Below are 12,055 nucleotides of genomic sequence, written 5' to 3'. Positions count from 1 at the left end.
GCATTCCGATGGTTTATTTTGCATAGGTTAAAAAAGTATCTGAGCTAACAATTGAAACATAATTTACTAAAAAGAGTTCTGTTTTTGCAAATATAACTCAAATATAGCTAGCACTCAGTTATCTGTTAATAACCTTAAAATCCTGTATTTTTCCAAACTGCAATATATAGCATCATAAATGTCAATTTTTTTCCAATAGAGTGCAGCACTAATGATTACTAAAACAATTACTAAAAATGATAGATGTTTTACTGTAGTAAAAGTAACTGGCAATTAGAAAAATGTTACAGTGGCTGTCATAAGCTCTAAAATCAGGCTTTACAAAATAAATATATTAGATGCTTTTAGCTTTATGGTACACAGAAAAACCCCAGATTCATTACTAATAGTTACAAGGTCTGTATGCACAAAAACAACAGAATTTTGAGAATCAAGACACAATTAAATGATGAAATCTATCATGCAGAGAAACAGTTTGAATAATGAAATAATTGATTTCCAGTGGATATGGATGAGAATACAGAGACCCGTCACCACACCATGATCTTATATGCTACAATTATGACAGGCTCAGTGAGGCTATTTGGCGTTCATCACAATCCAGATCGAACCGTGATCACTGAATGACTGATTTAATAATGATCACGGTTTCATTAGTATGATTGGCTGGTGAATACGTAATTGCTCTTTCTATGTGTTGTTACCAGCATTTGACTATAGCGTGTCCGTCTGGAGTGTGTGAATGCTGCTGTACCTACAGACTGATGAGAACACAGGTTAATGCGTTACAGTCTTATCATCAGTGTGTGTGTGTGTGTGTGTGTGTGCGTGTGTGTCACACCTGGAAGTGCTGATCAGCATCAGACTCTCCGATCTGCTGCAGGAGTTCACCACTGGCCTGACCCACATTACCCGCTGCTTGCAGGAGGTTCTGTCGTGGCTGAAGACACACAAAGTAATATTAACATACCAAAATAGCAAAGTCAACATTAAAGCAGTATTTGCTCATATTTACACAATTATTAGCATTTTCTAAAGGACACGCAGGTGTTAAACTTTAGCTGTAGTACTGTTCTGCATGCTTTTTTTTATAGTTTGTTCTTCAAGATTTTACTGAAAGCAATTTATTCTGCAAGGATTCATTAAAGTGATCCAAAGAGATGGTGACATTATTTTAATTTTAAACAGTTCTTAAATTGTAATTTTTTAAACTAGATAAACTAAATGTTTCAGATAAACTAAATGTGAGCTTGGTGAGCCTAAGAGATGTCTTTCACAAACATAAAAAAAAAAAATATTATTGACCCCAAATGGAAGTTTGTTTAGGTTTAAAGCTTAGATTTCTTCCAAAAAACTAAGAGAACCAGATTGAAAAACTTTAATCTTATTCCCTCCTCCAACTTCAAGATCCCCTACATTGCTGCAGAAATACCAGCCTAGTGTTTACAAAATTAACATGCAAAGAAGGTCAAGGACAATTTTGTAAATGAGAACAGAGTTTTTAGGAGTGCACGGAGTACATATGAGCTAAATAAGACCTATTACTTAGCTTGGATCATGCAAAGAAAGATGTGAGTATCTTGGATGACATGGGGGGTGGATAAATTATCAGGAAATGTTTATTCTGGAAGTGGAATATTCTTTTAAACACAACCACTAAATGCCAATGCTGCTACATGAACCACATCAACTGTTTGCCTCATTCCCAATCCCATGTTTGTACTCGGGTAATACCTCAGTATTAGAGGGCTGAGCGGTCTTGAGCATATCGGACACAGCGCACGCCAGGTTCTTGGCAGCACCCAAAAGCTGCTGGCCATTTCCTCCCTCGTCCTCCATCAGCGCTGCCAACAGTTTCACACCTTTAGACATCTCGGTCAGGTTGGAGGAGATGGTGGTGACTGCACAGCCCACAGCGGTGTAATCCGTCTCTGCTGGGTCTCCTGACAGACACGTTCAGTGAGAAACATTTACCACATGACCAAACGATGAGGGAAAGATGACTTTTCAAATATCCGGCATTCCACTAGCTTGTTTTAGTATGCTTTTAGTTTTGATAAAGCACCAATAAAAAAAGTGATGACTAGTGTCACCTGCAGTCAGATTGACCATAGAGGCAGTTCCGCTTGAGTTATGGCGTCCACCTGAGAATGAATCTCATGTTTGGACTCATCCATTTTGTTCTTCCTCCATGCTTGAGAGGCCTAAACATTAGAGAGAGGGGATGTTCATTAATATACTGAGCACATGATATACATTCCTCACTATATTGTTAATCCATATTGGTTTGTTATTAAGTCTTGTCCACATTTTTCCTTTTGGTCCCACTTCTATTTAGTCAGAATCTCCTTAAATATAATTTCTGAACCCTATCAAAGTCTCTTAATCTAAAATGTCAATATCACTGGGACATATTTCAGTATCACAATACATATTCATTATTAAATAAGACTTTTTCCTCTATAAACTCCAGATGTTTTTACTTAAATGACACCAAGTGAGGTAGATGTTATAGTTAAAATATATACTGGGTAGGTTTAAGGGATCTTAAATACGGTCATGCAGAATAAGACATTAATATGTGCTTTATAAGTATCAATAAACAGTCACTATGCTTGGATATATAACAGCTAATAGTGTGCCTGATCTAAAGTGTTACCTTCTGCATGATCAGTTCAAAAATGACTTTACATGTGTGTATATAATATATATGCGTTTACTGTGCATATTTATAATGTATACATAAATATACATATGGTAGGATATTCTGAAAATATAATACATTTATATCATCAATATTAGTATACAAAATATACAAACATATTTTCTGTGTGTGCATATATATATATATATATATACACAATATTGTTTAGTAACTAATGTCTACAAAGTTTAATAAATATTTTTAAATGCATTATTCATTGTTTACCTTTACCTTTAATTTAATTAATAACTAATTTATTAATTAATTTATTAACTAATGTTAACACCTGACACCTATATCGTAAAGTGTATTTCAGAGATAATTCATCTCACCGCATCAGTGCCCAGTGGAGGCAGGGCGTCAAACTCATCAAGAGAGGCCTGAACTGCTTGTACCGCCTGCATACTGGAGTTAATGGTGCCGGTCAAAGCCTGCTGAGCTGAGGTCTGCAAAACACAGAGAACACAGACAGCTCACTGTACGGTCCAAACAAACAGTGCTGACAGCTAAAATGATCACAACTCCATAGACGTGTCTCATATTATTAGTATCAAAAGCAAAGCCAATCCTTCACATTCAGTGGTTGTTCCAAAGGTATGTTTGTGTTTTTGTATATCTGACCAGAGGCGGCATGTGTCCTCTGTGCATCTGCCCACTGGTGATGTGCTGTTTGGCCTGTGGCATGGAGCCCATTTGAAAGCTCTCTGGACCACCTGCACCAGAGCGGATGATGGCCGGCAGAGCAACGGAGCCCGTTTCCACTTTCACAACTTTATTAAACTGCTGCTGAAGAACTGTTGACCTGGAGCATAATGTCACAGTTTTCCATTAGATTGAATGGTGTAGCTCAAACAATGTGCGACATATTCAAGCTGATAAAATAACACCATGCTACTTTCATGCACACTAGAACTCACTTTTTGGGAGATACCGAGTCTTCCAGCATAGTTGACTCCTCATCGCCTTCCAGGCCGAAGTGATCTTTGCTCTTTTTCTGCAGATAAAAAAAAAAAAAAAGGTTTCAGGCACAAAGATACTTGAGAGCAGGAACTGAATGAAGCACTTTGTTGCCAGATCAGACTGTATCTTTCTCTAGGCTGGTTAAACATGAAGGTTTGTTGAGGAATTTCTCACACCACAGAAAACCAGCAGCAGCAATTTCACAAAGACCCATCACACAAGCATTAAAAATTAGACAGACAAGATAAGGTGGGAAAAAAAGCCTATTAAATGAGTTGCAAATCTGACTCTCTCTCGGTCACAGAGGTTAATGTGAAACTAGGAGCATGGTGGTTGTGAAGTGTGTTTATGTCAGGGGGTGCTTGGCCATTGCAAAATCCAAAAGACTTCAAAAGAGTCATTGAATACCTGCAGTAGCAGATTATGTGTGATTATGTGCGATCAGCAGAAGACTTCCAGAGCCAAACCCTCATAACAGCATAAAGACTATATATATATATATATATATATATATATATATGATTATATATATATATAACCTTGATTGCAATATTGATTGCAATATTACACAACTCAATCTGCTAAGATGCTGTAAATATTAACACAATGAAAAATGTATTGCGAAAAGCACTATACAAATAATACTTGACTTGAATAAACCCTTTATTAAGTAATTAAAACGGTTTCGTCAGGAAAAAAAACAAAAAACAATGACGCATCAGTCTCCGCAAATGATTAAGCACAATGTGTACAGCATTCACCAAATGAACAATCATAAATGGAAAACACTGATAACTTTATCAAATCCAGTTAAAAATGTTTTCCTTAAAAGGTTTTCTCACTCTTTCTGAGGGTAAGGCTAGTCTCACGTGTCCAAAAATGTAGAAAACAAAAATAAGTTGTCAGGCTTCACATGATTTATTGCATTTTACAAATGAGGTCATGCCATGTTACCTTTTTGAGAATGATGTCGATGTAACCAGCGATGAGTTGTGCAATCTGCTCTCCTTCAGTGGTCTGAACAGAGTAGTAACCATCCTGATAGTCTCCAAAGTCCTGAAGAAAACATGTAGCATGACACTTAATAAGGCAACAAAAATAATGATTAATGAACTTGGTGTTTCATTGTTATTGAGAAGTGAATTGTGCATTCATATATTAGGCTATATAAAGTGAGCAAAAATTGTTTTAGGTTTTGAAAAAAAATAAAATAAATAAACCCACAATTTTTTTTATACATTTCATCGTAAAATTACCAAGCAGGCATGGTCCAACCTAATTCGCCAAGTTTGATAAATCTGTGCAGCAAGAAAAAAAAATTGCAAAATGTATTGAGTCTGAGCGTCTACTAACAGAGAGCTGTGGGACGGAAATAATTAATTTAACGTAATCAATCGTCTGCAGCCAGAGTCTAAATAGTGAACTACTGCTGTGTAAGCCGTGATCCATGAACAATGTCACTTCCTGGATCCAGTGTTCAGCATTGATTACTGCTTCAGCTTCGTCTATTACAAGAAACAGGAACTGATTAAAGGTCTGTCGCAGCTTTAGCATTCTTGCAAGTGTGCATTATTAGTTTATAAATTGGGATTTGGAAAGAACAAAAGGAGGTTTGTTTGTTGATGAAAAGCTAATATTAAATTAAAACATACCAATATACGATTCAAATAAACACATTTGAAATAAAAATATTTATTTACAAAGTGTAATACAAGTCTCTGGTGTCCTCAATACGTGTCTGACGTTTTAGCACAAAATACCCTACAGATTATTTATTATATCATTTTGAAAATGCCTATTTTGAGTAGAAACAGAAACACTCAGATTATGACCTAAATAGTGTTCTGTGTTTGTCTTGGTAACCATTGTTGCTTGTGAAATTAAAATGATAGCAGGTGGAAATTTACAGATTAAGGGATGGTAATATTATATTTGAGCAAGATCAGACGCACTCAGTTGGCAGAAAAAAAGCTTACTACACAAAGTTACTGGGTTACTCTTATTCATGTTTCCTTGGTTGGTAAGCGCAATGGGGACCTGATTATAGCGCTTAAAACCTGGAAATGGTTTTCAGATTTTCATGATATGTCACGTTTACAAACTTCACTTGTCATTCCAAAGACTTTAGTTCATCTTACAATTCATTTCAACAAAGTTCTGTACTTTTTGACACATTGCTGTTAAGTTGATTTTCAAAGGATGGACACAAAGCGATTTTTCATTTTAGCGTAAACCCTTGAAATATTTGGTGATTTGTATTATTATATTAATCACCTAAACGATCCTTATTATCTCCAAAATTGACCAAATCAGACTGAAAACGGTAACCACAGAGCTGTGAAGCGAACCATAGAAACTCCACCCTTAGCGTACATCGTCATGCGCAGTGTCAGAGTGAGTAATTATCAGAACACAGTGTGTGTGTGTGTTTAGAGGAGTGTGTTGGTACCAGGGTGAAGCTTTTGGGAGAAGCCGCCCAGCGTTTGATGTTGGTCAGACTCCATTCCTGCATCACTTCTTTGGTCTTCTCGTCCACTCTCATTACGCTCTCTTTAGTGATGCCCAACAAACGTGGAACAAGCTTATTCTTTCCTTTCATTTTTTCCTGTAAAGAGAATAAACATTACAATTAACAAGGAAAGCATGAGCCATTTATTAATGTTAGAGCTCGGATAGGGCGTAAGATATTTACCTTGACTAAGAAGAAGGACACTCCATAGGTTTTAGAGATCTGGCCAGTTTGGCGTAGCTGACTTTGGCCTCAATCTCGGTCATGTTTTGGCAGTTTTTGTGTGCCTTAAAGATACGAGTTCATAATTTTATTAAAACTCATATAGCCCATAGTGCCGCATCTAACATGGCTTTGAAAAAAAATGCACTCTCAATTCTATTCTTTTAAAGCATTTTAAGTCGTATTCTATTTGTTGTCTTTTTATTTATTATTAAAATGAACAAACAGCAAAAAAAGAGCAATGTTGCTGTCAACGGGGCAGGCGAGACACGGAGCCCACAACTAATCTAAATATTCATACAGAAAGTGCGCAAGAAATGTTACAATGCTTTGGATAAAATTGATAAATTACAAATAATTTGCATAACCTTACCTGGAAGATCTTTTTCTCGCCCTTGTTCTTGATGTACTCTTTGGGCAGGAATTCTTTCAAACTGGAGACAGACGTGAAGCGAGAATGTTACATTCATTAATATTTTGAGGATTGGCGAACAAAGCAGTAGCTTGTGCAGGGATCTGGTGTATAAAATAGTGCTGTCAACCACTTCCAAAATAAAAGCTTTTGCTTAAATAATATATGTTTATGTACTGTGTATATAGAAATATGTAAAAAAAACAACATTTGAAATACCATGCACCCATTAATTATTCATAGAAACAGAAGTAATTTCCTAAACTCTGTTCCTGATTAAATTGTTAACAAAGACAAGACATAACAGCTGCTATAACTAAACTATTAAAAACTGTATATGAAAATATGATCAGAGAAAAAAATTATGCAAATAAACCAATAGTTGACTTAATTGCTTGCATTTCTGTTTTCATCAACTTGAAAAATGCAGAATCTGTTGGTTTTGATGGCAAACTTAACTTAACTAAGGAATGAATGCTGTACAAGATGGGAATAAACAGAAATGTGTTGAGCTCACTCTAGAAATCCAGGTTTGTGTTTTGACTCATTGTGGTCTCCAAACTGGATCTGGCACTGGTATCCAGCAAACTCTCGCATGCCTTATCGAAAGAGACGGGGTGGGAGCCATTCAGGATGTCATCACGGGCCTGGGATACAACATACGGTACATAAATGTGTATACTAAAAGTGAAGCAATGCACAAACCATCACAATTACAGCCAATCGGACCATTAATGATGTTTAACATACTTTTACGTGACTGGTTTTAGACCAATGAGACTTACTGAGTGTACAGTAGCTTCACCCATTTAAATGCCACAGAAATAACTGACAGAATGCTTCGCCACTAAGGACAAGCGCTAATCTCAGATCCAAAAAGAAACAAGCTCTTTCATTTTCTTTACAAATGACCTTGATGTAAAGATGGCGTTCTGTGGCGTTTACCTGCACATAGAGCAAGTTGAGCTGTGCGGGTCCCTGGAATCTACATTCTGGTCCGAGTAGAAGAACTTTCTTCTGAGAAGCAGCATCTCAGACTCCTCTACACCCTGCTCTCGCATGAAGTCCGCCCATGATCCAACCAATTCACTGTTCAAATACAGCTCTGACATCAGTGAATTCAACTAGATTCCAAAATATCATCCACATGTAAAAGCTTGACTGAATTTTCATTTCTCATCATCTTAAAAACCTTTACATTTTGGGATTTTGAAAAGAAATTCAATAATATGTATTTTTTAAATAGATTAGCCAAAGCACAGAGTGAAGAAAATCAGTCAACAAGAACCTACAATACTTAAAAATAATGCATTTTGTCACTCTGAAGGGGAACAGGTCGAGAATACACTGTTTCTTAAAATGGCAAACAGCATGTTTATTTTATTCAGAGAGAGGAAGTGACATACGCTCATCATCTGTGTGAAGTTTCTGTTTGAGCTTCTCCATTTTTGTCATCCCTCAGGAGGGTCTTGTCTCTTTTCAGTGTCCCTGTGGTCTCTTCCTTCTTTTCCTCTCCCACGTCACGCACCAGTGAGTACTCGTCATAGTTTGTGATGCCTAAAAAAAAAAACAAGCGTTTTACTCTCTCACTGCATTCAAACTGCTCCTCAAGGGTCATAATAGTTTATAAAACCTCTAAATATATTTTTTACCTCCATTAAAAAAAGCGCTACTGGCTACACCCAAATGCAGTTTTAGTAATCTGATCACAAAATGTAGACTCCACCTATATTTACCAGTAGCCACTATTTATTGGATCATCAAAAAAATGTATCTTTATACCAAGTGAGAACAGGGACAATGTGACTGGATGACTATCCCATGTGGTACAGTGTATATAGAGAAAAACAGCGGTCTTATCACTGAACCTTGTGGTACCCCTATGCTTCTGCACTGTAAGCCAATCCAAGTGTTATCCATCTACAATATAACACGGACATTAACTTACCTATTCTGGCACAGATGGTCATTAGCATGTCACTGACGATTTTTGAGTCATCCACCATGACTGTTTTAACAGTTCCATCCAACATGCGGATCTTCAGGGGTCTCTGTTTCTTTTTGTACTCCAGAGTGTCCTAAAAAATGCATGTTCTAATGAAAATCTTTTATAAATCCCAACGAATTATGTTCACTAGGGTTACCTGCTGTATTAAGGTCTACCATGCTTATATAATTTTAATATAACACTGTCTTTACAAATAATGTTGGCATTTACATTCTTTAATTTGACAGATGCTACAAAGTAATTTAATTACATTTTATACACAGTCAATACACTGGTAATTAGCACTTGACCCTGGTTTTACTAGAACCATGCTTTACCAGTTACAGATGCATGGATTCATTTCAAATACATCAAACTAATTTAACATTTCATTCCCCTCAAGACAATCCCAGTAAAAATATAGAAACAACGAGCATCACATCTTGATGTTTTATTTAAAATATTCTAAACTCACCCCATTTCTTAGCATGTAGTAGTCAGGGCTTTGCCTGCTTCTAGCCAAATACCTTTCTTTGGGTCCTCATCTGACAGGAAGAGGCCATAGTCACTGGCTGCAAGAAGACAGAAGAGTTAGCGCGCAGTTAGACTGCATTTACAACCTGATAAGACCGTCAAAATAGGAAGGGGCACTGACTAAACGCTTCCCATAATTTCCTGAATTTTAAAAATACAGGATTCTTAATGCTTATCATTCTTGAAAATAATTCAAAATACACACCAAAAATAATGTAGCGTAATTGCTACATAATGTAATGTTAATAACATGGTTAATTATTTTATGGACCATTCACACAGAGCACATTTCTGCATTTAAAAAAGCATGATGCAAATGGGTGTTTTAAAAAAATAAAAAAATAATAATAATTTTCGTATTCACCTGCTGTCTGATTGATGGTTTTCTGTGCACATACCCAAATGTTTCTTTTCTTTGCATATTTGATTTATTGTGTTTATTTAAGCTACTTACTTCACACTTACACTTAATTTGTAGCTATTATCATCGATTTGATTACTTAATAATGTTTGAACCAGTAGTTTTTGCTGTGGTAAGGAAATGGAAAAAATTAACTGTAAAATTTCCCAGGTTTTACTCCTAACAACCTTATTTATTATTAGAAAGAACCTTATTTATTGTTAAACAATTACTTCAACTTGCTGAGCTCTACATAAATTGCATGTTTGAGATTTAAAAAAACAACTACTGTCTCCAGTTTCAAGCACTAGCGACACTGTTTGGTTTCAGAAACTTTGATTTTCTTTCTTAAGTGATTAGGTCAAGTTAGAAAATACACACCGTTTTACTTAAAATTGGGCCCAGGTTGCTGCTCAGTTTATGTAAACACTTTGACTATAATTTTCATTGGTGATGCCAAGAAAGAATTTGAGCTTTTTCCTTGGATTAGATAGCGTCCTCCAAATGTAATGCTGCAACACCGACAGACAGAGCTATTTAAGACAACTGCACATTCCACATAAGCTGTTGAGTTTGGACGAAAGCGGTCTGTCAAACAGACGAATGGCTCACAGGTTAAGACAAGTATGTAGAGTGGTACCGAGGACTATTACGTAACAAGCTGGGACCCAGCCGCACCCTGATACAGGCCCATTATAGCGGCGCAGCACAAACTAGATTTATGCTTGATTTTGAGTTTAGTTAGTTTACTCTGTAAAGAAAGAATCTGGGTGGAACAAACGCTAAAAGGAATTCAAAATCAGAGATGTTATGCTGGGATTTTAGCCAAATATTGTTAATTTGACTAGTGTTGCTGCCCATGACAGCTGTAGGCAATGTATTAAGTTTTTATGAAATGTGAGAGAGGTTGTTAAACGTGGAATAGAGGAAGACTAACAGTCAAACTGATTTGATTTAACGTCTGATAACAAATTTTATGTGCAAAAACCAAAAATGGTGTGATGGGTTTTAGTGATGGTGGTTTCAACTCAATGTTTTACTCGGGTACTCGTGCATTCTGGATAATATTGCTATTGTTTAATTGGAGATTTTAAAGCCACATCGTTAAAATTCAAACGCGTTGTTTTCTATGAGCGTACGCTAGGGATGTACCAAATTAAAAATTCTTGGCAAAAGAAGCCAAACAACATGAATCACTGGACGAATAATGAACACGGCTTTTGCATTTTCCCCATACATTTTGATAATTATTTTTTAATAATTGCATAAATTAAATAGCTAAAATGTGCTTTTACTGTTTTGTCTAGCTTTTCCAAAAAAAAATAAAAAATAAATAAAAGCAATACTTAACGTCCTTAGAAATATTCTAGACCCCCTTTCAAAACATTTGAAAATATTACAGATACCAACTGGAACACTGTGCATGAGTGTTATAATAAAGATGTTATAATACTTAAGATCATTATTATTATATTACTTATTTTATTTTAAAAATGCATGAAAATGTTACTGAGCAGCTGTTTAGTAACAATGTTTTAGTGCAGATCCCTAGAATACACACACCAGCGTAAAAAGCCAAATTTTAAGTAAATTTTGCCTCAAACTACAAATTCTAAGCTGCTTATTAATAGTTAGTAAGATAGTTGTTAAGTTTGGGTATTGGGTAGGATTATGGATGTACAAAATGCTCATGCAGAATTAGTTAATAGTAGGAATTGGTCCCTATACCAGAGCGTTATCCAAAATGATTTTTTTCATTATTTTGATATATGATACGAAATATGACACAAGTTACTAACTGTGCTTTAAATTTTATAGTTGAGCTGTGAATATTTCTGCCACCAAATGCTCAATAACACTGCCATTCGCATGAGAGCTTCTAATGCTTTTGGTCTGAATTTGGCACTTTTCAGGTGATGGGACTCACGCTGGCGAGCTGTGCTTCTGGAACTCTCTCCCTGATGATGCGACAGGCGTCGTACACCATGGTGGAGGGCTCGAACTGCATGGTCTTCACCACATTCCCCACCCCGATCTTCAGCGACAGCGCCACCATGACTGACACTACGGGACTGTGCCACTGCTACTCCTGCAAAACAAACACCACACAAACTCTTAACACTCTTTTCAAGCTGACAGGACGACATTATTCATGATTAACCAAACCTGGAGGAATTATTGTAGATTGCAGGACAATGAAAAGGTAACATATAGTTATTGTTGTCTTCTCGCGCATTTCTGTTGTTGATCCAATTATGCGTGAGAAAAAGACACAGGCAGGATGAACTGCCCTGTTAGAGGCCGATTTCACTCTGAGATTTTACCAG

The 12,055-nt window shown here is 36.3% G+C and overlaps 1 protein-coding gene across 1 annotated transcript in view; it reads right to left on the bottom strand.

Moving 5' to 3' along the window:
• Nucleotides 1–11,813, bottom strand: part of LOC122352783 (talin-1-like) — a 47,516-nt gene extending 35,703 nt beyond the window's left edge. Inside the window, 23 exon segments of the mRNA XM_043250431.1 lie at nucleotides 842–940; nucleotides 1,735–1,943; nucleotides 2,094–2,127; nucleotides 2,130–2,204; nucleotides 3,037–3,150; nucleotides 3,326–3,506; nucleotides 3,622–3,698; nucleotides 4,619–4,720; nucleotides 6,114–6,269; nucleotides 6,357–6,388; nucleotides 6,391–6,460; nucleotides 6,769–6,829; nucleotides 7,325–7,398; nucleotides 7,401–7,454; nucleotides 7,753–7,778; nucleotides 7,781–7,868; nucleotides 7,871–7,896; nucleotides 8,214–8,257; nucleotides 8,259–8,364; nucleotides 8,756–8,885; nucleotides 9,270–9,295; nucleotides 9,298–9,366; nucleotides 11,652–11,813. Of these exon segments, the coding sequence (XP_043106366.1) occupies nucleotides 842–940; nucleotides 1,735–1,943; nucleotides 2,094–2,127; nucleotides 2,130–2,204; nucleotides 3,037–3,150; nucleotides 3,326–3,506; nucleotides 3,622–3,698; nucleotides 4,619–4,720; nucleotides 6,114–6,269; nucleotides 6,357–6,388; nucleotides 6,391–6,460; nucleotides 6,769–6,829; nucleotides 7,325–7,398; nucleotides 7,401–7,454; nucleotides 7,753–7,778; nucleotides 7,781–7,868; nucleotides 7,871–7,896; nucleotides 8,214–8,257; nucleotides 8,259–8,364; nucleotides 8,756–8,885; nucleotides 9,270–9,295; nucleotides 9,298–9,366; nucleotides 11,652–11,784 (1,986 nt within the window). The 5' untranslated portion in view covers nucleotides 11,785–11,813.
• Nucleotides 11,814–12,055: the final 242 nt, after the last annotated feature.

This window comes from Puntigrus tetrazona, chromosome 10, assembly GCF_018831695.1.
Source record: "Puntigrus tetrazona isolate hp1 chromosome 10, ASM1883169v1, whole genome shotgun sequence".
Classification (NCBI taxonomy): domain Eukaryota; kingdom Metazoa; phylum Chordata; class Actinopteri; order Cypriniformes; family Cyprinidae; genus Puntigrus; species Puntigrus tetrazona.
The sequence above is the reverse complement of the archived record's forward strand: the minus strand, read 5'-3'. Positions and strand labels throughout refer to the sequence as shown.